Source organism: Hylobates moloch, unplaced genomic scaffold (assembly GCF_009828535.3).
Source record: "Hylobates moloch isolate HMO894 unplaced genomic scaffold, HMol_V3 SCAFFOLD_2, whole genome shotgun sequence".
Taxonomy (NCBI): Eukaryota; Metazoa; Chordata; class Mammalia; order Primates; family Hylobatidae; genus Hylobates; species Hylobates moloch.
Window position 1 is genome coordinate 156,861,835 of NW_026652277.1, and position 27,403 is coordinate 156,889,237.

General features: G+C 41.5%; 1 protein-coding gene across 1 annotated transcript in view; it reads left to right on the plus strand.

The window, feature by feature from the left end:
- The window catches only part of HECA (hdc homolog, cell cycle regulator), a 45,713-nt gene extending 20,139 nt beyond the window's left edge, over positions 1-25,574 (plus strand). Inside the window, exons 2-4 of the mRNA XM_032160382.2 lie at positions 11,095-12,135; positions 19,172-19,326; positions 21,732-25,574. Of these exons, the coding sequence (XP_032016273.2) occupies positions 11,095-12,135; positions 19,172-19,326; positions 21,732-21,896 (1,361 nt within the window). The 3' untranslated portion in view covers positions 21,897-25,574. The remainder of the gene's footprint in view (positions 1-11,094; positions 12,136-19,171; positions 19,327-21,731) is intronic.
- The last annotated feature ends 1,829 nt before the right edge of the window (positions 25,575-27,403 follow it).

Sequence of the window (27,403 nt, forward strand, 5' to 3'; positions counted from 1 at the left end):
CAATGGTATTTATGTATCTAAACATACAGAAACATAGAAAAGGCACAGTAAAAATACAGTACAAAAGATAAACAGTGGTACACACATGTAGGGCACCTACACATGAAAGGAGCTTGCAGGACTGGAAGTTACTCTGGCTGAGTCAGCGAGTGAATCTGAAGGCCTAGGACATTACATTACTGTAGACTTTGATAAACACTGTACACTTAGGCTACCCTAAATGTAGGGGAAAAATGAGGTAGGTATACTAGGACGTCACTATGCAATAGGAATTTGTCAGTTCAGTTATAATCTTATGGGACCACTGTTGTGTACAGAGTTCATTGTTGAATCAAACGTCATTATATGGCACATGACTGTATATGCACACGTACATATACACACACATACACTTACACATATGCTCAGTCTGGAGTCCTCTTCCCATTTTATGATAGTGTGATTTGGTTCCAAGAGCTCCTGAATCTACATTTCCTTCAGAGCACATTATGCAGAGCATGTTCGTGCTAGGATGCTGCGTAGTTTTCAATGATTTAGTACCCTCAAGATCTAAATCTCCAAACAAGAGAAAAGGCAGTCTGCTAATTTGTTTTCTAGTACAGTGTGATCCCATTATATGCAAATTGAATTATGCAAATTTCAACTAATCACATATAAATAATATTAATAAAAGCTTCACATTGTGTGCAAAATTTCAACAAGCATGTTTTCCCAAATTATGTGTGAAGCCATTTCATATTTTCAAAGCTGTCAGGTCAACTGAATTATAAAAATGCTTTCTTACCCAGTGGCACCATTTATATTTTTGATATTTTATATGTTTATATTTTATATGTTTATCTTATAAACAGAAATACTAACTTGTGGCAGTATTATGTGAACTCTTCTTGTTGCTAGAACTTCTGTAAGGATTTTGGTGACGTTTTGTATTATTATTATTTTTTACATTCACTGTTACAATTTAAAATCTTTATTATAGCTTTTTCTTTTTTTTTTTCTTTGACAGGGTCTGGCTCTGTCGTACAGGCTGGGGTGTAGTAGCATGATCTTGGCTCACTGCAGCTTTCGCCTCCCAGGCTCAAGCAGTGCTTCCACCTCAGCCTCCTGAGTAGCTGGGACTACAGGCACGCACCACCACACCAGGCTAATTTTTGTATTTTCTTTTTTTGATAGAGATGAGATCTCACCATGTTGCCCAGGTTGGTTTTTTGTTTTGTTTTTTTTTTTCTTTTTTCTTGAGACGGTGTCTCGCTCTGTCGCCCAGGCTGGAGTGCAGTGGTGCAATCTCGGCTCACTGCAAGCTCCGCCTCCCGGGTTCACGCCCGGCTAATTTTTTGTATTTTTTTTAGTAGAGACGGGGTTTCACCGTGGTCTCGATCTCCTGACCTCGTGATCCGCCCGCCTCAGCCTCCCAAAGTGCTGGGATTACAAGCGTGAGCCACCGTGCCCGGCCGCCCAGGTTGGTTTTGAACTCCTGGGCCGAAGTGACCTTCCTGCCTTGGCCTCTTAAAATGCTGGAATTATAAGCGTGAGCCATTGTGTCCAGCCTGTAGCTTTCAAAATATCACCTAAGTGTGCTAATACTGGTGCTGAAAAACATCCTGGAAATCAGTAACTTTGGAAAAGAAATTAGATGTGATAAACGATACCAGGACATGACATGCTGTTAATTTATGAAATAAACTCAGAAGTATGAGAGTTTTTGCTGATAGAATTAAAAAGTATAAGTAAAGCAGAAATACAGCACGATGGCACATTTCTGTGTTCTGAGTATGCATTCCTCATACTCTGTCTCCTTAGACTATGGAATAATCTGTTCTGAATTATGTAAATTCTTCAGGACCATGTGCCATGAGTAAAATGCAGTCATGCTTCATGAATGTCTGTTACCCATGCTAGGGAAAGATGGCTTAGGTTTAAAAATACATATTGTTACAGGACAGAGGTCGCGATCCAGACCTCAAGAGAGGGTTCTTGGATCTCGCACAAGAAAGAATTCAGGGCGAGTCTGCAGTGCAAAGTGAAAGCAAGTTTATTAAGAAAGTAAAGGAATAAAAGAATGGCTACTCCATAGACAGAGCAGCCCTCGTTGCCCACTTTATGGTTATTTGTTGATGATATGCTAAATAAGTGGTAGATTATTCATGCCTTCCCTTTTTAGACCATATAGGGTAACTTCTGGACGTCGCCATGGCATTTGTAAACTGTCATGGCACTGGTGGGAGTGGAGCAGTGAGAATGACCAGAGGTCACTCTCGTCACCATTTTGGGTTTGGTGGGTTTTGACTGGCTCCTTTACTGCAATCTGTTTTTATCGGCAAGGTCTTTATGATATGTATTTTGTGCCGACCTCCTGTCTCATCATGTGACTTAGAATGCCTTAACTATCTGGGAATGCAGCCCAGTAGGTTTCAGCCTCATTTTACCCAGCTCCTATTTAAGGTAGAGTTGCTCTAGTTCACATGCCTCTTGACAATATAACAGAGTACTTATTTGTCTGACACTGAGAACATCATCTTCACGGGGTTGGAGGAAGATAATTTCGAAGGTCTCCTTTTCCTTCTACTTCTTTGAAACTAGTCAATAAATATTGAGTGAATTATGCATGCCGTACTGCTTTGTTGTGAAGAAGAAATCTACTTCTTGCCCCTCATAAGCCTAAAGCACACATAAAAAGTCATGATTGACAAAAGTGTAAGTTGGGAGAGCATGCAAGTGGCAACATTTGGCCCAAGAGGGCTGTAGAGAGTGGGATGGTACTTTCCCAGCTAAGAAGGCTGGCACCTCCCTGGGCTTGTGGGAAGATGTGGAAGGGATTGGGCTTGGGACAGGATTGAGGTGAGGCACAGGTGGAGGAGGGTGTGTGCCTGCATGTAGCGAAAGGGGGCAAATGAGAGGGGGTGAATATAATAACACTGAAGTGCTCAACTCCTGGTGAGCTTGGCCAGCCTTGCACTTAACGTGGAGAAAGGAGGATGGATGGCCACTTCCTGGTTGTGGCTTTGCTCTGAACTTGTTCAAAATCTCTTGATTTTTATGACAAGTAATATAAAGTGATATGGCATTTATTAACAATTGCTTATAGTTAAACAGTGCTTGGCCAGGTGCAGTGGCTCACACCTATGATCCCAGCACTTTGGGAGGCTAAGGCAGGAGGATCACTTAAGCCCAGGAGTTCAAGACCAGCCTGGGTAACAGAGTGAGACCCCACCTCTACAAAATTTTTTTATAAAAAGTCAGCTGGGGCTGGGCGCGGTGGCTCACGCCTGTAATCCCAGGGCCTGTATTCCAGTATTTGGAGGCTGAGGCAGAAGATGGTGTGAACCGGAGGCAGACTTGCAGTGAGCAGATGTGCTGCACGAGACTCTGTCTCCAAAAAAAAAAAAAAAAATCAGCTGGGAATAGTGGCATGCACCTGTAGTCCCAGCCCCTATAGTCCCATGCTGAGGTGGGAGGATGGCTTGAGCCTGGCAGATTGAAGCTGCAGTAAGCCATGACCATGCCACTGCACTCCAGTGTGAGCAACAGAGCGAGACCCTGTCTCAAAAAAAAAAAAAAAAAAAAAAAAATTGGTGCTTAGGTGCCAAGCACTGTTCTAACTACTTTAATAACTTCTTCATTCCTCATGGCAACCCTTTTGGGGTAGGTATTAATATTACTATTTCTGGGCTAGGCGCAGTGGCCCACGCCTGTAATCCCAGAACTTTGGGAGGCCAAGGTGCTCAGATCACCTGAGGTCGGGAGTTCAAGACCAGCCTGACCAACATGGAGAAACCCTGTCTCTACTAAAAATACAGAATTAGCCAGGCATGGTGGCGCATACCTGTAATCTCAGCTACTTAGGAAGCTAAGGCAGGAGAATCCCTTGAACCTGGGAGGCGGAGGTTGTGGTGAGCTGAGAAAGCACCATTGCACTCCAGCCTGGGCAACAAGAGCGAAACTCCGTCTCAAAAAAAAAATTTGAAAAAAAATTTATTATTTCTGCCATTTTACAGGATTTTACAGGTAAGGAAACAGAGGCACAGGGAAGTTAGGTGATTTGCCGAAGGTCTTTAATAAGTTGCAGAGCTGAGTCACATCCAGGCAGGCTGGCTCTATGTCATCTCCCACAGTCTGGAGTCGGGAAGCTGGAGATGGAGGACACTGGTCAGAAATTCATACCCTAAGAGGACCATGCTCTCTGCAAACAAGGGGATTTGTTCCCACATAAGAGGAATAATAAAACAGTTTTGAAACCTTACATTTGTAATAACCAGTTCACTTTTACACAGCTAGTATCCCATGGAACCGGGACTTACACATACATGTCCTTTTTTTCTCCTTTAAAAAAAAAAAATGGTACCTGGGTGCCACAAGGAGGGTAGCAGGAATGATGTTAGTTTGAGGAAGTGAGGGTGAGGGCCAGGCTCTGTCCTGACAGAGAAGGCCTGGACTGAGTCTAGGAGACCTGGCTGGAGCTTTGTAGCTGCCTCCCCAGCGGCTGGGCTGGTTCTCCCCATGGGTTCACCCTCTCTCTGTTACTATGGTCACAACCAGAGGACTGAGTCTGGTTGGGTCATTCTTTCCTTCATCAGAAGATTTATTAATCACTTACTTATGCAGTAGTGGGTTTGCAAGGATGAATGTGACTAAGTCGTCCCTACTTTAGATTTTGCCTGGAAAGCCTCATATGACTTAAGACCCTCCTTACCTTCATTCCACCCAACTTGCCACTTGCTTATGATGCAACTATTTAAGGGGGGATAAAAATATTTAACTCATAGTTTAAAAGCTGAAAATAGCAATGTCCAGTTTATGAGGCTCCTCAGTGAATGAGGTTGTCCGGGGATTTGGGCTCATTGGGCAGTCAGTGTGATCCTCCTCTTCCAATAGGTGAGGAGCACAGAGTTCTGAAGTGAGGGCAGGATGCAGGGTAAGAAAGCTGGGGAGACGAGATAGGCTTGGCCCGGGTGACTTCAGCCCAGCTACCCTGTTGTCCAGACTTGAAACTGAGATTTTTGCCCAGAATCACATGAACCCTATTTATTTTAACTTGAGCAGGAGAAATAGAAGCTGGGTACTGAATACTTGATGATGAACCTAAAATACAGGCCTTGGAAAGTTTATATACTTTTTTAAACAATGCCAACTCTGTGTAAAGGAGCATTTTTCTGTTTTGCTTGTTAGGTTATCACAGTTTAGATTAATGCCCCAAGGGAAGTTGGTGGCACAAGTGTATGATACCCTTCTCCCATCTCTCCTGTTGAAGATTTAGTTGTATCAGATCAATTTATATTCCATTTATGCCTTTGCGGGACTGCTGTTCTCTTTTTTCTTTGGAGACAAGGTTTCGCTCTATTGCCCAGGCTCACTGCAGCCTCAATTTCCTCGACTCACTTGATCCTTCCACCTCAGCCTCCTGAGTAGCAGGGACTATAGGCACATGCCACTGAGCCCAACTAATTTTTTAAAATTTTTGTGGAGACGGGGTCTCACTATGTTGTCCAGGCTGTTCTCTAACTCCTGGCCTCAAGCGATTCTCTGGCCTCAGTCTCCCAAGTGCTGGAATTACAGGCGTGAGCCACTATGCCTGGCCATACTTACTTATTTTCTAAACACTTACTGTATGGCATGTTCAAAACATTAGAAAAAGTAGAAAGCATTGGAGCAGTTTGCATTTATCTGGGGAGTGAAATACAGTGGTATAAAATTATGGTAGAAGTAGCATATAAGTAAATATTTTTATGAAACTTTACTGTTTATAAAGTGTTTACATGTACATGAGCTGAATGGGGCAAGCATTTTATCCCCACTTTACAGATGGGGAAACAAAACTGCTCAATGTCAAACAACTAATCAGGAGCAGACCTGGCACCAAACACCTCTCTTCTATTATTCCCTGCTGCTTTTCCAGTTTGGACAATGTGTGTGTGTAGTGTGTGTGTGTCAGGGGCGGGGGTGGTGCTAATGAGGGAGGAAGGTATGTTTGAACCCAGCCTTGAAGGAAATAATGTCCGAGTTTAGAGGACAACACACCTCGGCAAAAGCATTGTCAGACATCCCCTGACTATTCCTGAGGCCCACCCTGTTACCCCATTTTGCCTGTCTCCCTGGGAGCCTCACCCTGCTGCTGTGTAATAGGGTGAGGTGTCTGTTGTGCGTATTACTGGGCATATTTAACATGCTCTTGGCCTTGTATTTGTTTTTGAAGCCTACCCGCAAGGCCACATCAAAGTGGCTGACTATAAACAAGCAGGGCTGGCAAGTTGGAGTGGGGGCTCTTTATACAAGGAAGAGGCTTGCTGGTTAGGAAACAGTGGAGCATGGCTGTGAACATGACAAACACTGTTAAAGGGACAGGGACGGGGCACAGCTGTGGTACCTCGTCCGTGTTTCATGCGTGCACTTCTGTTAGACCATTAGGGCTCTTAGCTCAAGACCTGGCATGTAGGAAGTGCTTAGTATTGCTTAAATGATATATTTGCTGCTTTTTGAAAAGATACAGAATTTTTCCTCTCTTAATCCACCTTTCTTTAATGTGAAAATACTTTTCAAAGAAATATCAAGTCAGTCTCAGCATTTACACTTGGAATATTGTGAATGCAAATGTTAGTTAGATCTTCCTTTGGCCTAATTTGATTTTATTGGTCTTGGGTTAGTAAAATTTGGTTATTGTGGTTACATTTCAGTGACGTTCACTTCAAGGCTCTTCATCTGAAGGATCAAGATAAAAACAACTACACTTAATAATTGACCAATTAACATTTTAAAGGCCTCTAAAGGTCACAGCCCAGGTGACTGGTGAATTTACTCAGTTTCAAACCACTCTTCTACTTATTTTGGTGTGCTTCAGTACATCCAGGTCTGACTGTCTAGGATTACAGCTCTCTTTTTCACTTCTGCTCCTCTTGTCATGTGTGGGTTTGGTGAGCCAGTGTCTTTAATGCGACTTTATTCAACACTGGAGTTTTACAAAGCCTGGGCCCAGTGGTGCCGGGAACACTAAGATGAGTAAGAGCCTTCCTCTCCTGAGTCGTCAGCTGGTGGGGATTATGAAGAGAGTCCCTATGATGAGGGACCCAAGTAAGATTGGGGCCAGACCATCGGGGAGGGGAGGAGAAGGGTTGGAGTCAGGATAGGGGGGCAATCCTGGTAAAATTGGTGTGTAGAGGGGTGGGCCTTGAAGCAGTAGGAATGGGAAGGAAGTATACTAGATGCCAGGTGCTTTCTCAGCATGTGTATAGTTTTTTTCATTTCATTCTTCTGAACCATTTAAGGTACATTCTGTTGTTTTCTGCATTTTATACAGAGGAAACTGACACAAAGAGAAGTTAAGTAACTTGTCCAAGAGCATGTAGCTCATAAATGATCCTGCCTGGATTCCAACTCAGGCAGTCTGGTTGCGGAGTCTGAACTGTGAATTGCTGTCAGTGGCTGAATGGGATTTGAACAAATGAAGATTAAGGGGAAACCACGGTGATCAAATATTAATACATAGAGGTAGACAAATTGGTGTAGGGCCATTTTGCCAAGGCCCTGAAATCCCACACCTGAAGGGGATAGTTGTAACATATGACAGAACTAATATTTGTACAGGCTTTATGGGTCCACATTGCCACCACCCTCTGCTGATTGATTTGGTGGAATGTTGTGTCTGTGGTTCAGTGTGCAGGGATAAGGTTGGGAACGTTGTTGAGTAGAGGAGTCACGTGGTTTGTTCCCTCTCATATGTCTTGAAGCTGTCCTGAGGTTTTGGCCTGTATTCCCTGAGCTCATGAACATGGTGTTAAGGCTCAGCCTCTGCTGTCTTCTGTCCCCTGCCCATGCTCTTTCCCTGCCCTACAGTTACCCTCTGGAAAGAGTTTCCTGGAGTCTCCCTGTTTCTGCCTTTTCACCTCACTGTCCACCTCTTACCTGCCCTCCACTGGAGCTGTTCTCCCTGAGGAGACAGTGCCTGGCTCACCGCTCATTTTGGCTGGGACTTTTCAGGCTTATTGCATCTAGTGAGTTCTTAACTCGGGGTGATTTTACCCGCTAGGGGGTACCTGGCAGTGCCTGGAGACATTGAGTGGGGCTGGCCTCTATGGGATGGACAGTGAGGTTGCTGCTAGACATCTTACAGGATGGCTCCCACAACAGAGATCCAGCCCAAATGTCTGTAGTGCAGAGGTGGAGAAGCACCGATGTTACCTGGTGCTCTGGGACATTTTGCAGTTCTCCATTCTTTTTTTTTGAAAGGGAGTCTCACTGTGCCACTCAGGCTGGAGTACAGTGGCACAATCTCTACTCACTACAACCTTCGTCTTCCGATTCAAATGATACTCCCACCTCAGCCTCCCGAGTAGCTGGGATTACAGGTGTGCACCACTACACACAGCTAATTTTTGTATTTTTAGTAGAGATGGGATTTCACCATGTTGGCCAGGCTGGTATCGAACTCCTGACCTCAGGTGATCCACCCACCTCGGCCTTCAAAAGTGCTGGGATTACAGGCGTGAGCCACTGTGCTGTCCTCTGACTGCCTGGACATAATTCTCTCCTGACTTGTTTTTCAGTAAATTCTGAGTTCATTTCTTACCAGTCTCTGCAGGGGAATCTTCTCCTCCAGCCTTGGTTCCAGTCCTTGCATCCCAGGATTCTTTTCCTGGCCTGTGGTTTCTGCCCACTCCTCACATTTTTCTTGGGCATCTCATTAGTCCTAGGGATTTGACCTTCATCTGTGGGTGAGTGACTCCACATCTGTATTCACAGCTCTAGCTCTCTTGAGCTCCAGTCAAATTCATGTCTTCTCCACCTCGGTGGTACACAGGCACTTCCAAATCGGTGGGTCCTAAATAGGGCAGCCCTAAGTCTTTTTCCGTCCTCCCTGCCCTGCTGCTCCCACATTGCTGTCCGTCAGCATGGACTCTCACACATACACACTCTCTCTCTCTCTCTCTCTCTCTCAGCGTCTTCTCACATTGCTCCTGAAGCGCAGGCACTCCTCATTTCTCAACCCACAGCACCCTCCCTCTGGCCTCCTTACTTCCAGTACCGTGCCCCACTCTGCCACCAGGGGAGCTTTCTAGAGCAGAACTTTGAGGCTGGGAGTCTGCCTTTAGCTTCTGTCATCTATACACAGAATCTAAACTGCTTCATGACCAAGCCCAGTGGTTCCCAATTGGGAGAGTAGTATTGCCCTTCAAAGTGTAGTAGTATTGCCCTTTGAAAGTGTTATGAACATTGCGGGTATCATGATGGGGAAGGTGGGGTGGGTGGGCTACAGATACTGAGTGCTCAGGCCCAGTGATGCTTGCTTCCTGTAGTGTGCTGGACTGGGCTGTCCAGTGCATTACAGGAAGAGAATTGTCCAGATGCCAGTAGTGCCCTCATTAAGAATTGGTGATGTAGTTTTTAGCTTCTGCCTAGAGGATGAGAAGAGAAATGCTGAGCACTGGTCCTGGAGAGTACTTATTTTGGGGATTGGGAGGCAAAAGAACTGCATGGTATAAAACCCTACGGAAATGCAAGCAAGAATGTAAGGGAGTGATGAATTGTATTGAAAATTGTAGAAATGCCAAGACACAAGTGGGGAAGGCTGTTAGTTGTATGACTCCCTGAAGCACCCTTGTCATCCCGGCCTGTAAGCCATACTAACCCCCGCTCGTACAACCGGCAGCCACTCTTTTGGGCCTATGGCAACAGGTTTGCTTCCTTGGTCCTGCACTATGAGACTCTCAGTCTCCCAGTTTGGCCCCACATTTGGTCAGTTTTGCCATCTCTGCATTAGCCCTTTCCACCTCTGGCCACCTCATTACACAGCTTCTTTTGTAAATAAAAATATCCCAAGCTGTGTCACAGTCAGCTAACGACAAGAACAGCAGCAACAACAGTAATGGTCCTTTATGTGCCAGGTACTGTGCTAAACTCTTTATAAGCATTTCTTCTTTAATCTTCAGAAAATCTCTGTAAGGTAGCTACTGTAATTATGCCCATTTATGGTTGAAGAAATCGAAGATTAAACAGATGAAATAACCAGTTCACTTTTACACAGCTAGTATCTCATGGAACCGGGACTTATACATACATGTCCTTTTATTTCTCATTTTAAAAAACAGATTCTATTTTTTAGAACAGATTTAAGTTCACAGAAAAACTGGAAGTATAGAGTGTTCCCATATACCTCCTGCCCTCCTCCAGCCTCCCCTACTGTGAACACAGAATGGCACATATGTTACAATCGATGACCTTACATTTATACATCATTGTCACTTAATTTCATAGTTGACATTAGGGTTCCCTTTTGGTGTTGTACATCCTATGGATTTTGACAAATGTATAATGACATATATCTGCCATTATAGTATCATAGGAATAGATTCACTGCCCTAAAAATCCTCTGTTCTTCACCTGCTCCTCCCCTACCCCCTGTGGCAACCACTTTTTTTTTTTTTTTTTTTTACTGACTCTATCATGTCTTTTTGACATTTTAGAAATAAATTCTAAGCTCAGATGTTCAGTTATCATTGAATAGCTATAAGGAATCAGTGGAGTTCCCATATCCGTGAATCATGTTTATTTCTTAAGAATTGGGTTAGTGGATTCTACTTTCTGTCACCATGTTTTCTGTCCTTTCTGGGAACTGGCTTGGCTATTTGCACTGTGTGTGTGGGACATGTACTTAAGATAGAGTACAACTATGTTGTTCCCACTTCCTGTCCTGATAGCTTTGGAAGAATTCTGTTTTTTTCCTTCACAGCCTGGCTTTGTAATTTTGTGTAGACCAACAATTAGTTTGATTCAATATCCCTGCCATTAGGTGTCAGACCACCTTAGACGAGAAATGGGCATGAGACCGTCTATGTTCCAGAGGCTTTCTGGTATTCAGGACAACCTAAAGCTCGGGATGAAGGGCTTTAAAGGTCCTTTTTAGAGATTCCACCAGACTGGTTGGTTAAGTACCTTCGTCATATTATTCCCTGGTTCACTGGAGTGATTCATTTTTAAAGGAACCCTGGAACTGCCTTTCATTATATTCATGTCTTAGAAAAACCTTATAGCATACTGTTGCAAGTACAGGTTGAGTATCCCTAATCCAAAAATCTGAAATCTGTTCTCTCTTTATTCCTCCCCCAGAAGCCCCATGTGCCACTCCCCTGATCTGCAGCTTCGGGAGGCCGGTGGACCTGGAGAAGGACGACTACCAGAAGGTGGTGTGCAACAACGAGCACTGCCCCTGCAGCACCTGGATGCACCTGCAGTGCTTCTACGAATGGGAGAGCAGCATCCTCGTCCAGTTCAACTGCATCGGCCGCGCGCGCAGCTGGAACGAGAAGCAATGCCGCCAGAACATGTGGACAAAGAAGGGCTATGACCTGGCCTTCCGCTTCTGCTCCTGCCGCTGTGGCCAGGGCCACTTGAAGAAGGACACAGACTGGTATCAGGTGAAGCGGATGCAGGACGAGAAAAAGAAGAAGTCTGGCTCCGAGAAGAACACAGGGAGGCCTCCTGGTGAGGCGGCGGAGGAGGCAAAAAAGTGCAGGCCCCCAAATAAGCCCCAGAAAGGCCCGAGCCACGACCTCCCCCGCCGACATTCCATGGACCGGCAGAACTCCCAGGAGAAGGCAGTGGGTACCACAGCCTACGGTGCCCGTTCCCCCGGCGGCTCCCCAGGCCAGTCCCCACCCACGGGCTACTCCATCCTCTCTCCTGCCCACTTTAGCGGCCCCCGCTCCTCCAGATACCTCGGGGAGTTCTTAAAGAACGCCATCCATCTGGAGCCTCACAAGAAGGCCATGGCTGGGGGCCATGTGTTCAGAAATGCCCACTTTGATTACAGCCCTGCGGGGTTGTCAGTTCACAGGGGGGGACACTTCGACACCCCCGTGCAGTTCCTTCGGCGGCTGGACCTCTCCGAGCTCCTCACTCACATCCCCAGGCACAAGCTGAACACTTTCCACGTGCGCATGGAAGACGATGCCCAAGTGGGCCAGGGGGAGGACTTGCGGAAGTTCATTCTGGCCGCGCTCAGTGCCAGCCACAGAAACGTGGTAAACTGTGCCCTGTGCCACCGGGCGCTCCCGGTGTTTGAACAGTTCCCACTGGTGGATGGAACTCTGTTCCTAAGCCCGTCGAGACATGATGAGATCGAATATGATGTTCCTTGTCACCTTCAAGGTATAGGTGTTAATTCACCTTGCCTGCTTTCTGTTTGTTAAAAACCAAACAGCAAACAAGACGGATTGCTCTGTTTTGGCGTAGTTTTCACCAATGTTTTTTTGTTCTAGTCAGGTGCTAGGTAACATTCGAATATTTCAGCTTCACCCAGTGACGCGGTGATTCTTTACCCTGATGTCACATTACCAAGTACAGTTGCCCTAGCGGATAATTTTGTGTGTTCTGTAATTTGAAGAGAGGATTGCCAGTGTGTGGTTTTGCATAATGGGGAAGGAAATTAGTGGAGTTGTTGCATATTTGTCACTTACTGTAAACCTGTTTAATGGGCCCAGCTAGCTGTGTGTCCTCTTAGATCCTTATAAACTAACAATGAGGAAAAGCAGTGGCCAGAAAAGGGCCAAGGTATTTTTAGATTAGTTGAATTAATTTTGAAGTTTATGAAAGATGAGAGTGTCTTGATAGCAGCAAAAAGTAAACAGGATTATTGAAAGCTCAGGCATTAGCCCGGTGGTGGTGGTGGAAGGAGGGGCGATGGGGAAGCTTATTATTCCTATGGATGACATATAAGGACTTGGTACAGTTCAGCCAGAAGTTGAATGACACGAGGTTGGTTAGTATAAGAAATCTGTCAGTTCATGTACAACTACTGAACTTCCATAAAGATGAGACATATCACATATAACATGTTTACACTTTAAATGTGTGCTAAAAAGCTTGTTGTAAAAATGATATATCCCCACCTGTCTCCTTCCCACCAACCCTGCTATGTCAGTACCCAAACATTTTCAAATCTTAGCTGATGCTTCAAGTTTTTGACATCGTGATTGTAAATACTGCTGTCTTCATTCTCCAGATTTACATATTATCTGTTTATTGACTGGCTTTGAAGGTGGATGACTGTGCATCTCTCTCCTCCTTCCTCTCAGGATGAGATACTACAGTTATTGGTTAAATCCTTAATGTTTACTAATGTGAATATATATATTTAATATTGAGCCAAGAAGTATAGGGTTTTATCTTATTGTATAGTACCGTATATTCTAGGACTCCTTTTGTTTTTATTAGGGTTAATTGATTATCTTCATTTGCATAGTTTTTTTTTTTTTTAACTTTGGCTAGTTCTCACTCTCCAGCAGCTTTACAAACCATCTTTCAAAAACATTTCCACATACCTGTCAGATTTTTTTTGGAAAAAATTTTTGCCCCTGAAAATGCCCCTTGTGGAGACTCTTACTCTCCTGCTTCTACCTGTCCTGGTGCACTCAGGACCTGGTGTACCACATAGCTGTCCTTCTAGGAATGCCTTCATTTCTGTCCTATTTTTAAAAATCTTGTTTCCTAGATCTCAATATTTTATTTTTTCTCAGTTTATTCTCTCAGCTTTTAGGAAACATCCCCCAGCAGCTTTTTGAGAAAGGGAGCATGGGAATAGATGATTTGAGACTTTGAACGCCTGAGAATATCTTGATTTTATCTTCACTCTCCATCGCTATTTAGCTGGCTGTAGTCTTCTAAGTTATACATATTTTCCCATTGGAATTTTGAAGACATTTCTTTACTGTCTCCCATCTTACAACGTCGCTATTTTGAGAGGCCTGATGTTACTCTTATTCCTGTCTTTGCCTCCATCTCCACCCCTCCATGAAGGTTTTAAGATTTTCTTTGTATATCCCCAGTGTTCTGAAATTTCACCATATGTGGGTCTTTTACACAGTTTTCTCTATTTGTCGTGCTTTCTGTACTCTCTTGGCCCTTTGGCTCTATAAACTTACCATCTTCCATTTGGATAAATTTGCTTTTGTATTATTTCTTTGATAATTTCCACTACCCTATTTTCACTTTTAAAAAATTCTATGAAACTCTGATTAATCAGATATTAGACCCCTTAGATTATTTTTTTGTTGGAGTGGAGAACTCCTTTATTTTATATATAATAAAGGATATATAATAAATATATACATGGCCCTGTTCATCTCTTTATTCTGCTTTATGGAAAATTTCTTTGACTTTTTATTTTGGTGTTTTTACGGAGTTTAAAATTTTCTGTTCTTACATTTTTAATTTCCAAGAGCTCTTTTTAATGCGTTCTCTTCTTGTTTCATGTATGTAATTTCTTGTGCCATCTTTCTGAGCAAGGAAAGGGAGCTGAAATTGCAGAGAGTAGTCTCTTTCATTTTGAGAATTGTACCTAACTCCCTATATCTTTTAGCATTTGTTATAAAGCAGAGCATTCCAAAACTTAGTAGTTTAAAAGGATAATTTAATGACTTCTCACAATTCTGTGGGTGGATTGTTAGGTTGGCTTAGGGGGCCTCAGCCAGAATGGCTTGTCTCTGTTCCATGTAGTCTTTCATCTTCCAGTAGGCTAGCTTGGACTTTTTCACATGTTGCTCTCAGGATAGGATTCAAGAGATGTAAGTGGAAGCTGCAGAGTCTCTCTCTAGAGGCTTAAGCTTGGAACTGAGTAACATCACTCCTGTCACATTTTGTTGATCAGTGTAAGTCCTAAGTCTAGCCCAGGTTCAGATGATGCTGAAATACTCTGCTTTTTGATGGAAAATGCTGCATAGAATTTATGGTTGTTTGTAATTTATTGCTCCCTACGAACTCCCCGGTGCTTGTCCAGTTTCTGAGCTTAACCATTTACTATCCCTCAGTCTACTTTCTGACTTCATATAGTTTAATTCAGGGTTGAAATAACCTCATTGTTTCATGGAAGATGGAGTTTGTGTTTTTGGTTTTTTATCCTGTTTGGGGGTAATTTTAGAGGAAAGTGGATGGAAACACCTTTATTTCTCCATTGTAAAACTTGAAACATTTTTTATGAAGATGAATATGGGTACAGCATATATGAGAATAGTAGTGTTCTTTTTCTATCCATGATGGACAAATTATTTTCATGTAATCCATTCATCAGTTGATCAAACTTACGGATTTCACACATGCTGGGTACTATCAGTTCTTGCTTGTCATCAATTTATAATCTTAGGATAAGATGCTTTTATAAAATGTAACTAACTTACCAGGCTTAAAGTTCTAGTATCACACCTGGATATGATGTACATTAAGTGTCCTATAATTTCCAGAGGAAGGGACCACTTTGGCTTGGTTCATAAAAAGAGGCAGTATGAATGCTGATGTCAAAAGGTAGACTGGATCTTGGTAAGCAGAGGGTCTACCCAGGTCAGGTGTTTGTTGATGAGGAGGGAGTGCCTGCAAGCAAAGGAAGGGTGGTTAAAAAGAAGAAGGGCAGGTTGTGATCAGGAGATAGGGAGAGAACTGGTTGGTTGGAGCCAAGGGTGTTCTAGAGTGGGAAAGGAGTAGGATAGGGAGAAAAGGGAGAGAACAGATTGCAGAAGTACTTTCAAGCCATAATAAAGAACTTTGCTATATGTTCTTTATGAATGTGAATGGAAAGATTTTCAGTGTGTTTTTAAAGCAGGCAGTCACATGGAGGAAAGGTGCGGGAATTGAAAGGGGTGGGATCTAGAGACCGAGTTGAGACTTTGTAGTCTAGATGCAAGGAGATAAAAGGTGTGGACAGAATGGAAGGGAGGGGATATTGTCAAGAGGTTATTTTAAAGAAAAATTACAGCTTGTGAATTTAGAAACAAAATTCACTTTGTTTCTAGACCAGATAAATGGTGCAAGAGTAGAGAAAGGAGATGGGTAGATAAAGGTGGGGAAAGGACCTGGTTTTGCGGGCAGAAGATGAGGTTTCTGTGTGTTGGGTTTGAAGGGATGTTGGGACTTCTGTGTGGAGATGTCTAGCAAACATGGTTAAAAATAAGCATTTGGGTTGAACACTGGGAGTTTATAACAGTGGTAGTTAAAATCCTGAAGGTGGAAGAGCTCTTGGATAGGAAGAAAAGACAAAAGGAAGGAGGATATGATAAACCCACGACCAAATCTTGAGAGTACCTTTCAGGGAGCAGATGAAGAAAGAGGTGAAAATTAGGCCTGAGTACTTGCGTGTGTGTATATGTACACATCAAAACATAGACATACATAAATAGATAATGCACACATTAGATGTGCACCACAAAGATACAAACTTCAGGTTTGATGTAAAACCTGAAGATCAGGGTGTTTAATCATTAACAGAGAAGTCATCATTGCCACAAGTGAGGCCTTGACCACATATCAGCATTTTTATTGCCACATCTTTGAGAAATCCATGCCATCTGATTTGTAGTAATAAAATGTAAATCATGTCTTTAATCACCAATTACTGACCACGCATTCTTCTATTTTTCTTTTCTTTTTTCTTTTTTTTTTTTTTTTTTTGAGTATCTCAGTCTATCACCCTGGCTGGAAAGCAGCGGAGTGATCATAGCTACTGCAGCCTTGGACTGCTGAGCTCAAGCAGTCCTCCTGCCCCAGCTTCTCCAGTAGCTGGGACTACAGGCTCAAGCCACCACATTCGGCTTATTTAATTTGTTTAAACTTTTGTTGTTGTTGTTGTTTGTTGTTTTGTTTTGTTTTGTTTTGTGACGGGGTTTCACTTTTGTTGCCCAGGCTGGAGTGCAATGGTGCTATCTCGGCTCACTGCAACCTTTGCCTCTGGGTTCAAGCGATTCTCCTGCCTCAGCCTCATGAGTAGCTGGGACTACAGGCGCCGCCACCACGCCCAGCTAATTTTTTTATATTTTAGTAGAGATAGGGTTTCACTATGTTGGCCAGGCTGGTCTCAAACTCCTGACCTCTGGTGATCCACCCGCTTTGGCCTCCCAAAGTGCTGGGATTACAGGCGTGAGCCACTGCGCCCAGCCCTAAAATTTTTTAAGAGATGGGGTCTCACTGTATTATTGCCCAGGCTGGTCTTGAACTCCTGGCCTCAAATGATCATCCCATTTCAGCCTCCCAAAGTGCTGAGATTACAGGCATGAGCCACTGTACCTAGCCTGACCATGTGTTTTTTAAGGCATTTTCAACTCCAATAGAAGGGCCACACTGCAGGCCACAGGATTGCACAGCATGCAGGGCTGACATGCTGCTGCAGTACTTGCTGTGTTCAGTGGTTCTCTCTGGATTACTACTCCCTCGCCCTGCCCTACCCCTCACTGCCCTCCCCGGACTCTGTCTCTGGACTTTGTTTGCTCTCTTTTCCTCTGAAAATAGGTTCTGTTTAGCTTTAATAATTTATTAAGATTGATCTAATTAAGAAGTTCTTATTGGGCTTCTTTACCACTTTGAACCACATATGATTGTTCTCCGAAGAGTCGGCTTTTTGTTTAAATTCACAAAGGGTTTAGAAATTCAAAATTCTCTGTGGTCAGGACAATGTGTAGCAGAACTGAAACAAATCTAGACTCAGTCCAGACCAGGTGTTCCAGTGAGTTGCCTGTAGGTTACGGATCTGAGAGACATGAATCAGTCTGGACTTGCTACTTAATTATCTTATGAACTTGGGCAAGCTGCTCAGCTCTGTAAGCCTCACTTCCTACTCTCAGAAGTGGAAGCAACAGTAATGCCTATTTTGTAATGTTGCTGTTAGTGTTAAATGAAATGATTCACATGGAGCTGGTAGCATAGTGCCATACCCTCGGTTAACTCTTAGTAAAAGTTATTCTGTCTTCATCATTATGGTCATTGTTAGCAACACCTGACTTCTGTGTCTAAGGCTGCCCTTACCCTTCTCAGCTGTGGCCTCTGTACCTGGGAATGTTTGGGAATTGCATTGAGTACTCAGGACAGAGAGTGCAAATGAAGTTTTTTCCAGTGGCTCCTGGATCCTTGAACGGACTTCCTAACATGCCGCGAGGCCAGAGTAGATGTGGCATGTGAGACCCTTTTATTTTCAATGCGGTAGAGCAGAGGTGGGCAGTATTTCAAGAAGTTCTTGTCATCCTTCCCCCTTTTGGCGTAAAGGCCCCCAAGGTTATCTGTCTTTGGCTGTTAATATGCCCCATCCATTTACCCAACATACACTTATAAAGTGCTTTCCACATCCCAGACATTGTGCTAGTCACTGAGTCTACAAGGATGAATAAGACATGGTTCTTGCCCTCAAGGAGGAAGGGGGTCATGCAAGCAAATGCAAACGAAGGGCTCCCCCTAAGTACTGTAGATAGAACATACATACCTTTCCATCCGGTAAGGAGCAGGTTGGTCCTTACTACTGAGTGCTGAAGATCCATAGTCTGACTGATGGCAGTGAGCAACACATTCTGAATACAAGGCCACTTAGGATTACGTGTTATCCTGATGGTAGTTTTTAACATGGGGAAGCGCCCTGGGTTCCACACAGAGAGCAGAAATGTTGCTGTTATACGTTTCCTGGGCAGATTCTGGGCATTCTGACTCTTTCCTAATTATTTAAACTGTGATGCTTCCATATACACTAGGATGACATCTTTCCTTTGTAAACATTAAGATGTTATCAAATAATGGAGGGGGATCATGTTGTAACTTTTAAGAGCTCAGTGAATAATAAGACATTGAACTTCTTTTAAAAAATTACAAGTAAGATATAATTCTGGTTCCTAAATTAGATGTGGTGATGGCTGAGCATTTTGAGGACAAGGATGGTTAACATAGTAATTTTGGTTGTGGTGTAATTCTGGGCTATCAGTCCCCAAGACAGACTTTTGATTTTTATGATGGGACTTGTCAGGGGGTGAGAGCATGTGACAAGATCATTGTTGTTGGTTAAGTCTCTATATGCTAAACATAAACTTTTGAGCAGGAAGTCCTGCATGAATACAGTACAGGCTGGTTTTGAGTATATGTGGCTTTGCTACTTGAATTTGGATGGACCCATTACGTAAGTCCAGCAGCACTTTTTGGAAAAGTGAATTGAAGCCAAGTTTTTAATATGCTTGAACTTAAAAATACATGTTTTATTGACAACAGCTAGTAATTCATCATTATCCTGAAAGGACAGCTTGTGTACTAAATATTGATTTTTCTTTTTATATTTATCCAAATGATAAAATCTTTGCTTATAATTGGTAGATGAAACATTTTTATCCCCTTGGAGATGAAATGTGATTTCCATGATGGCCACTCAGAGCCTTGTGTCTTCTGTTCACAGGGAGACTCATGCACCTGTATGCGGTGTGTGTGGACTGCCTGGAAGGGGTTCACAAGATCATCTGCATCAAGTGTAAGTCACGGTGGGATGGCAGCTGGCACCAGCTGGGCACTATGTACACCTACGACATCCTGGCTGCCTCTCCATGTTGTCAGGTAGGTATTGAACACACTGAGGGAGCATTGGGTGATATTAGGCTTCTGTCCCCAAGTGCATGTAGGGAAGATGCTTCTGGCAATAAAGAAGAAATTCAGTCCAGCGATGATGGCTGAGCTACTACTTGTAATGTAGTCATTTAGTGGAATACTATGTGGTCATTAAAAGGAATACTGTAGAATAATAAATAATTATGTGGGAAGCATTTCCAGTATATTAGGTCAAAAGAACAGGTTATAAAATGGCATAATAATATGCTTGCATTTGTAAGTAAGTGAGCATGAAAAGGGAATTGCTAACCTGTTACCAGATGGTCTCAGTGGTGGGAGGCTGAATGGTTCCTTTAGTTTTCTTTTTGCTTGAGTATATTTTCTAAGATTCTGTATGATTAGCTTATACTAAATTTCTAATAGAAAAAAAGTTATTCAAAAGGAAGAAAGTCACTTTGTTAAATAGACAGGATTTTCTTGTTTTCTTTCTGTGGGATAGTACAGTTATCCAGGAATTGCCTGCCTTGTAAGGTGTTTGAGGTTGTAATCCTTAAAGCACTACTAAAAGGAGGCATTGTCTCATGCTATGAGGACATCTGAAATTTAGCTGTCATCAGAAAAAGAGGGAAGTATTCACGTATGAAAACACAAATAACCTATAGAATCACAGGAGACAAAATCCTTGGAAATATCTTGCTTTATTTTCAAGTGCTTAGGGAAGAAAACAGCTTGTTATATAATTCCTTGATACTCTCATGGGCAGGAGAGAAATTTTTCTTTGTTCTAAAGTGTTCCAGCCTGGTTTTTTAGTACAAATAGCTGATACATACTTTATTAGTTACTGTATAGTTTTATGTCTTTAGCATTATGGCTGGATTTTTGTAAAGAGAGTATCTTTACTATTATCAGTAGTTATTCACTGTGGCATTTTATGATAGTTATTGTGCCTTAATGCCAGCTCTTGAGAGAAACCAGAGGAAGTGGCTCCCCTCTGCACACACACCGTGGAGGATTATCTTTTAAATTAAAGAAATAAGGAAGTGAAAGAACGTTTGAGCCTGTTAACTCAGAAGATTAGCACTGGAAAGGACCTGGGATTTAGACCGACCTCCTTATTTCCTCATACAGTGGAGGCCTACAAACTTGGGATGTTTTACCCAGGTCTACATACATTGTGTCACAGCCATGACTGCACCGTGTGACTCCTGTTCTGGTGTTCTTTCTGGTACACCACTGAAAGGCAATGAGGTTATTTCCATGTCTTTAGGAAGAAAAACAGAACAGCATCCTGCCACACCCAGCCTCTTGGTATTCACCATACACTGAATTTCTTCCTTAAAACAATTGAAGCCCAGACCTTTCTTTTCTGGCCCCCTACTGAAATGGAAAATATGTTCGATTATTGTTAATTTAAAAAAATCAGTGAGGATACAAGTGTTAGACGCTACTAATGAATCAAGGGAAGTCTTCAATAAGATGTAGCCAAAAATAAGCAATAACTGATTCTTAGAAAGGTATAACAGGGTGAAGACGGATTTGCTCAGAATCACACTTTTAATGTTGTTCAGAGAGATTACGTAGTTAAAAGAGTGTTTATTTCAGGTTACAGAAAAGTAGTTCCTGCAGTGGCTGAGGATCAGCAGGCTGCTTTGGTTCACTCCAGCCTTGCCTTGCTGCTTTCTAACCGTGGTCTTTGGCGTGGTGCTTTATCACATGTGCTTCAGTTGCATTATCTAAAAGTCAGCTAACACTACCTACCTCCCATGAGTATTTTGAGAACAAGTTGAGATTATACTTTTTAAGTACATTTTAAAAATGAGTCTAAATTGAGTCTGTTTTATGTATAATTTCTGGTTATTCACTTAAGTCCTGGACCCGTTGCTGAAAGGTTCCAGGACTGTGCTGTTAAGGAGAGGCTAGGCATGAGTGAAGATGCAGGGTGCTGGGAACTCCAGAAGCCTCAGACCAGCACCGCACTTCCTGGATTGCTAATTTTACTTGAGTATCTTGGGAGATTTTATTTTTACATCAAAGAAAATGCAACTTTCATATAGAGTAGAATGAAAAATGAAATTTCAAAGAAGTTTCGTGGAGGTTTGGGTGAGGGAAGCCAGCATCAGCCACTGTCTTAAAATCCAGGGGGAGGGGTTTCTTATTAGGGAACTTCAGTGGAGAGCGTTTAGGCAGTAGTAGTTTAGAATTTTCTTCTCATAAGTAGGTGAAACAGCTAGCAGTGCTGCATATCAGGAGAGAAGTTGGGAGTCTTTCAGGCATACCCCATTTCCCTGTTTTTGATAATAAAAGGGATGCTTTGCAAAGCCCTTGATCAGTTTTCCAGCATTTTGGTTTGGATGACTTTGACAAGTGTTGGGAAACGGAGGGGTGTTGTGGCTGATGGTGTCCGTTTCCCCCAGGCCCGCCTGAACTGTAAGCACTGTGGGAAGCCGGTGATCGACGTGAGGATCGGGATGCAGTACTTCTCCGAATATAGCAACGTCCAGCAGTGTCCACACTGTGGGAACCTGGACTACCACTTCGTGAAGCCATTTTCCTCCTTCAAAGTTCTTGAAGCTTATTGATGAAAGCTTTGCTTTAGTAATAGCTATTTTATTGATATTATTACTTTATTACATATCTTTTATAGGGAAACATTCTGTGACATTAATTTCTTTTCTAATTTAAAGGAGAGTTACTTTGTTGTATGTGTGCCACTAAAATAGGGGCTGCCCTTGCCCTGTCTTGATCCCGAGTGTTAGTCTGTGGTTTTGACCAGAGCCCAGATGGGTAATCCTGTGCATTTGGGTCGGGGTTCACTCTTACCAAGAATCTTTGATGCAGCTTTAAGTTGGTGGGGAGGATGGGGTGAATTTAGGAAAGGAATTTGTGGTTATAAACTAAGAGCTTGATAGGAGTTGGAAGGAAACTCTTACTAAAATGTTAACTTTCTGGAAACCTTCTTTTAGATCTTCCTTGGGCCTTTGGAAAAATATGTGACAAGTGAATGTAAGTCTGTGCCTGGAGAGCTAATAGCGCATTAGTCTATCTCACCCTAGTGTTCTGCAGCACACGTGGGCAGGCAGTTTACTCACACTGACAGGTGACCTGAAAGTGGCACAAGTGCTGTTTCTATCGCTATTGTAATTTGCCAGTTCGTTTTTCATGCTGAAAATAATATCCAAATTGTAAGACATATGAAAGATATTAGTGTTGCAAATATGTTTAGGTAAACTGACCTATAACAGAATATGTGAAATGAATTTGGAAATAATGCAAGAAGGCAGAACTCAATCATTTGAATTGTGTCTTTGCAGTTGGTAATATAGCTCTTAAGGAGAACCCATGAATAACATGATTTGGGCAGTGATGATTTATTGCAGGTTGCACTGTTGAAGTGTCATTTGGTGTCAGATTCTTCTCACAGGTAAATCTCTCGGCCATAGAATCTAACTGGTGAGCTTCAGAACCAATAATTGCCACACTTATTGTCCTCAAAATTGCTTATGGCCATGTTTAACCCATTTAATTCTGAGTTTCCAAAATCAAAGATTTGACCTTAAGAGGGAAGGGAAAAGTGTGAAAGGATGATGAAGAAAATAATTTTACTATTTCTTTTAAAAGTATGTTTTGGAAAATCAGTGATTGTAATGTATAGCAGTATGTTTGAAAAATAGACCATTCTAAAAAGCCCATGATACCTTACTGTTGATGAAAAAAGATGATCATATATATAGAACTTGATTAGTCAGAGCATTGGGCATTCCAAAATACAGCCTTTGGTTCAGTAGATTTTAATGCTTTAAGTAGACTGACGTCCCATACCCTTATAGAATTGGAATATGATTTCTCAAAAATTAATTTGATAATTTCATGTATGATGTGCATATATGCTAAAAGAATGCTGAAAATCATTTTATGAATAGCCAAATTTGGGGTTGATGTGAACATTTTATATTATTCATTCGGTTTATACCTTTTTTTTTTTTTTTTTTTTACTGTGTGGTTTTTCTTTTCAGAAGTATTTAGGCAATATTGCAAGTGAGTTTCAGTTCTTTTTTTTTTTTTTTTGAGACGGAGTCTCACTCTGTCATCCAGGCTGGAGTGCAGTGGTGCGATCTCAGCTCACTGCAACCTCTGCCTCCCGGATTCAAGCAATTCTTCTGCCTCAGCCTCCCAAGTAGCTGGGACTGCAGGCGTGTGCCACCACGCCCAGCTAATTTTTTGTATTTTTAGTAGAGACAGCATTTCACTATATTAGCTAGGATGGTCTAGATCTTCTGACCTTGTGATCCGCCTGCCTCAGCCTCCCAAAGTGCTGGGATTACAGGCGTGAGCCACCGCGCCCAGCCAAGTTTCAGTTCTATATGAAGTATTTGATGTTTTGTTTGAAACAACGCAGCATTAAAGAACCAATGTTATTGACTAATACTTTTCATCTTTCAGTTTGGATGATTTGGTTTGCTGCATCTAGGTTGGTGTTTGATCATCTGAAAAAACATTTCAGTGGGAAGAAATGCATAAAATGCCTATAAGAAGTAGAAAGTCATTGAACTGACAGTGTTTGATGCAACTAAAAGAGGATTGTAAGACATAGCTTTCTGCAAACTTGTCTTTAATGCACAAAGCTGTAGTGGTGAATTAACTATTTTCTTATTGATTCTCTCCTGTACCCAGATGCAAAAAGTGCTAAGTTTCTCTTGTCCTCGTAATACCATTTGGATTTTATTTCTGAATTTAAATAGTAAAATATTTATGATGCTGATCTTTAACCCACCTAAAATTTTATAGTGAAACCTGCTTTATATTGTTGTTCTGAAGCTTACAATTGACCTATACATTGCATTCAGCAAGCTCCTGAATTTAGAACTGCTGTCGGTGTAGTGTATGCTGTGTTCCATGTTGCCTTTTTAGATGGCTTTCTACCCCCTGAACAATAAATAGGATGAGGTTTTACTGTAATTGGGTAAAGTTTACTCTTGGACATTATTTCGATGCTAAAGTAGAAAAGCATGAGAGCATGAAGCATATCTGAGAATATCTTTTGCCTTTAAGACGACTCATTCTTGTCTAGAGGCAAAATTTGGCCGATTTGGGAATAACATGTAATCGAGCATTCAACACCATGAAGATAAATCTTATTTTGGAAATCTACTGACCTTAATACCCCAAGCTTGCCCTGAATACTTTGGTTGGAATTGGAATATATCAAAAAAGTTTATTATTTTTGTTGTAGTTAGGATACTAAAAGGATATTAGTTACCCAAGAGATCCAATTTCTATTTTTCTGATGAATAGTGTTCAGTAAAATGAAGCAGCCTTAAGAGTGACTAATAATTTCAAAGTGATTTTTTGTCTACTCTTAATATTTTTTAATTATTTATTTTTAAGAGTTTTATACCTTGAACAAGTAACAAAGATCTACTTTAGTTTAGTGAGAGGACAATTTCTGATTGTTTTCTCTTCAGGCCATCTCACCTCTTCATTCTCTTGTTACATTTGAAGCAGTTGATATAATGGCTTTATACTTTAAAAGATAGACATGGTGCCATGAAGTTGGGGAGTTGGGTGAATTATCCCATTCTAGTTACAGAGGAGCTTTCCTTAAATGCCCTTTAACTTCTAGGTTTTGTGCAAGAAGTTCATTTTCTGAGTAAAAGTTATTTTCATATATGTTGGGTGAAAATTAACTCATCAAAAAAGAATCTTATTAATTAGGTATTTGAACTCTAAAACTAACAGATAAGACTGATATGTACCTTATTAGAGCACCAAAACTAATTTGCTAAATCTTTTGTTTAGTCCTGCAAGACTGATGCTTAATACACAGTCTGTTCTCCTGTGTCTAGGTCAAGAACTCCAGTTTGCTTTTCTGTTTTGTGTCCTGGTAGCAGCTGTTGAGTAACTTTCATTGGAGGCTGGGAAGGAAGTGAGGAGAAAGTGTTCTTGTTTAGTGTTTTATTTCCTATAATAGGATGCTGCCTAACCCAGTTCATCTCTATGTCCTGTTCACTGAATATTCCAGGTAATTGAAAGAAAATATAACGAATGGGCTCCATTAAAACCAGCTCAAAAATAAATTCTTGTCAGTAAAGATTTCTTGTCAAGATGTCTTGGATTGCACTTTTGTTGAGGAAAGACAGTGTAAATAGTTAAAGAATGTTGATAAAATTGAAACATTTGGTTGTGGAATTGTGTGTGGTTTTAGAGGGTTTCTGTTTGTGAAATGTATGTATTAAAAATAATAAAATTCCGGAAACTAACATTGTACTCTGTCTTTAGTTTGTCACCTTATTTTTCATTGAGATTTTTGAGCAGTGGGATTGTCTGGTCAGAAAAGATGAAGAGAAAGCTTTCTGAGGTTTTGATCACTATTCGGGTAACCATTTCAAAGTCACTCCTGCAGCTAATAAAAACTACCAACTTTTTATGCTGCTTGCAAGTCATGTATCACATGTAAACTCACTTTGCAATAAAAGCTTTCTGTATGACAAAGTTGATTCTATATGAATAGTCCAAAATTATTGTTCTGGTTTTAGGGAATTCTATTGGATAGATAGTATAGTGTTAAAGATTAGATATACCCCAAGGTCAACCACCCATAGCCACATAGCCAAAACTTAAGTCATCCTGATTTCCCTGAAATGCTAGTTCTAATCAAACAAAACAAAGTGCAAGGCCTTGTCAGCATGATTTGGTGAAATCAAACTTACTAGCTACAGTAGTCCCCCCCTTATCTGCTGTTTTGCCTTCTGCAGTTTCAGTAACCCATGGTCAACCTAAATGGAAAATTCCAGAAACAATTCACATGGTTTAAATTGTGCACCCTTCTGAGTAGCATCATGACATCTCAAGTCCTGTGCCATCCTGTCCAGCAGGCGAATCATCCCTTTGTCCAGTGGATCCATGCTGTAGATGTCCGATGCCTATTAGTCACTTACGAGGCTGCTAGATGAGTCCTGGTATTGCAGTGTTTGTATTCAGGTCACCTTTATTTTACCTAAAAATGACCCCAAAGCGCAAGAGTAATGCTGGTATACTCATACACTTGTTCTATATTATTACTAGTCATTGTTGTTAATCTCTTACTGTGCTTAATTTATAAACTTTATCATAGGTATGAATGTATAGGAAAGGTCTTGGAAAGGATCCCCTAAGGATAAGGGAGTGCCTACTGTGTAGACAAATCAACAACTGGTCTGCTTTCCTTATAAAGAATGTTAACGTGTAATAGCCATTTATAAATGAGGGTGAAAATACTTCTTCCTTATGCTTTATAAATGGTGCTGTAACTGCTGTGCGCAGACTTCTAACCATTTTGGTTTGAGGTCTCCAGGTTTTCCAACTGTTCTTTTGTATGCACAATAAACATACAATTTTAAAATTTGATCTGATTTTATTTTTGACAATAGATTATTCTACAGATGTTTTTGTTTCCTAGGCCTGTAACAATTTTCATAATGAAAAGACTTGATCGTATGCTTCTTCATTATAAGCAAAGAAAAAAGTCTAATTGAACGTCTTGCTGACTTCATATACTGTGATCAAGAATAGTTTATCCTTAAATCTCCTTGTCCTCTTCAATTCAAATATCATTCTTGGCCAATAGATTGAAATCCACAAACATTAGAACAGAAGATAAGTTGAGGAAACCTGGGTAAAGAAAGTCCTGAGTCTGCCAGTGGATTCAAAGCCTGTGTTGCTACTTACTAATGCAGATGTCTGAGGCATAAATTTTACTTTATTTAAAGCCTTATAAAGGACTTGGGATATGATTTCTACTGATGTAATTTATGGTCAGCAAAATTCCTTTGAAATTTTAAGGGAAGTACAGTTCTTACTGCAGAAGGAAAAAAGTTGCAGAAAAAAATGAAGTTAAATGGTGATTGGTAAGCATTAAGTTTAATGGAAGAAAATTCTTATTTCTTATTGGTGGTTTCCGTTACTTTAGATCTTGCTTATATTGTTTTGACTTAAATTTGGCAAATTCAGCAGCAATTAGATTGCTAACTATGTAGGCTGTTTAGTAAAGGGTTAAATTTTCAAAGGGGGAAAAAATTCTTGTCTTGACCTTTTCTTCTTTTTCTGTTCT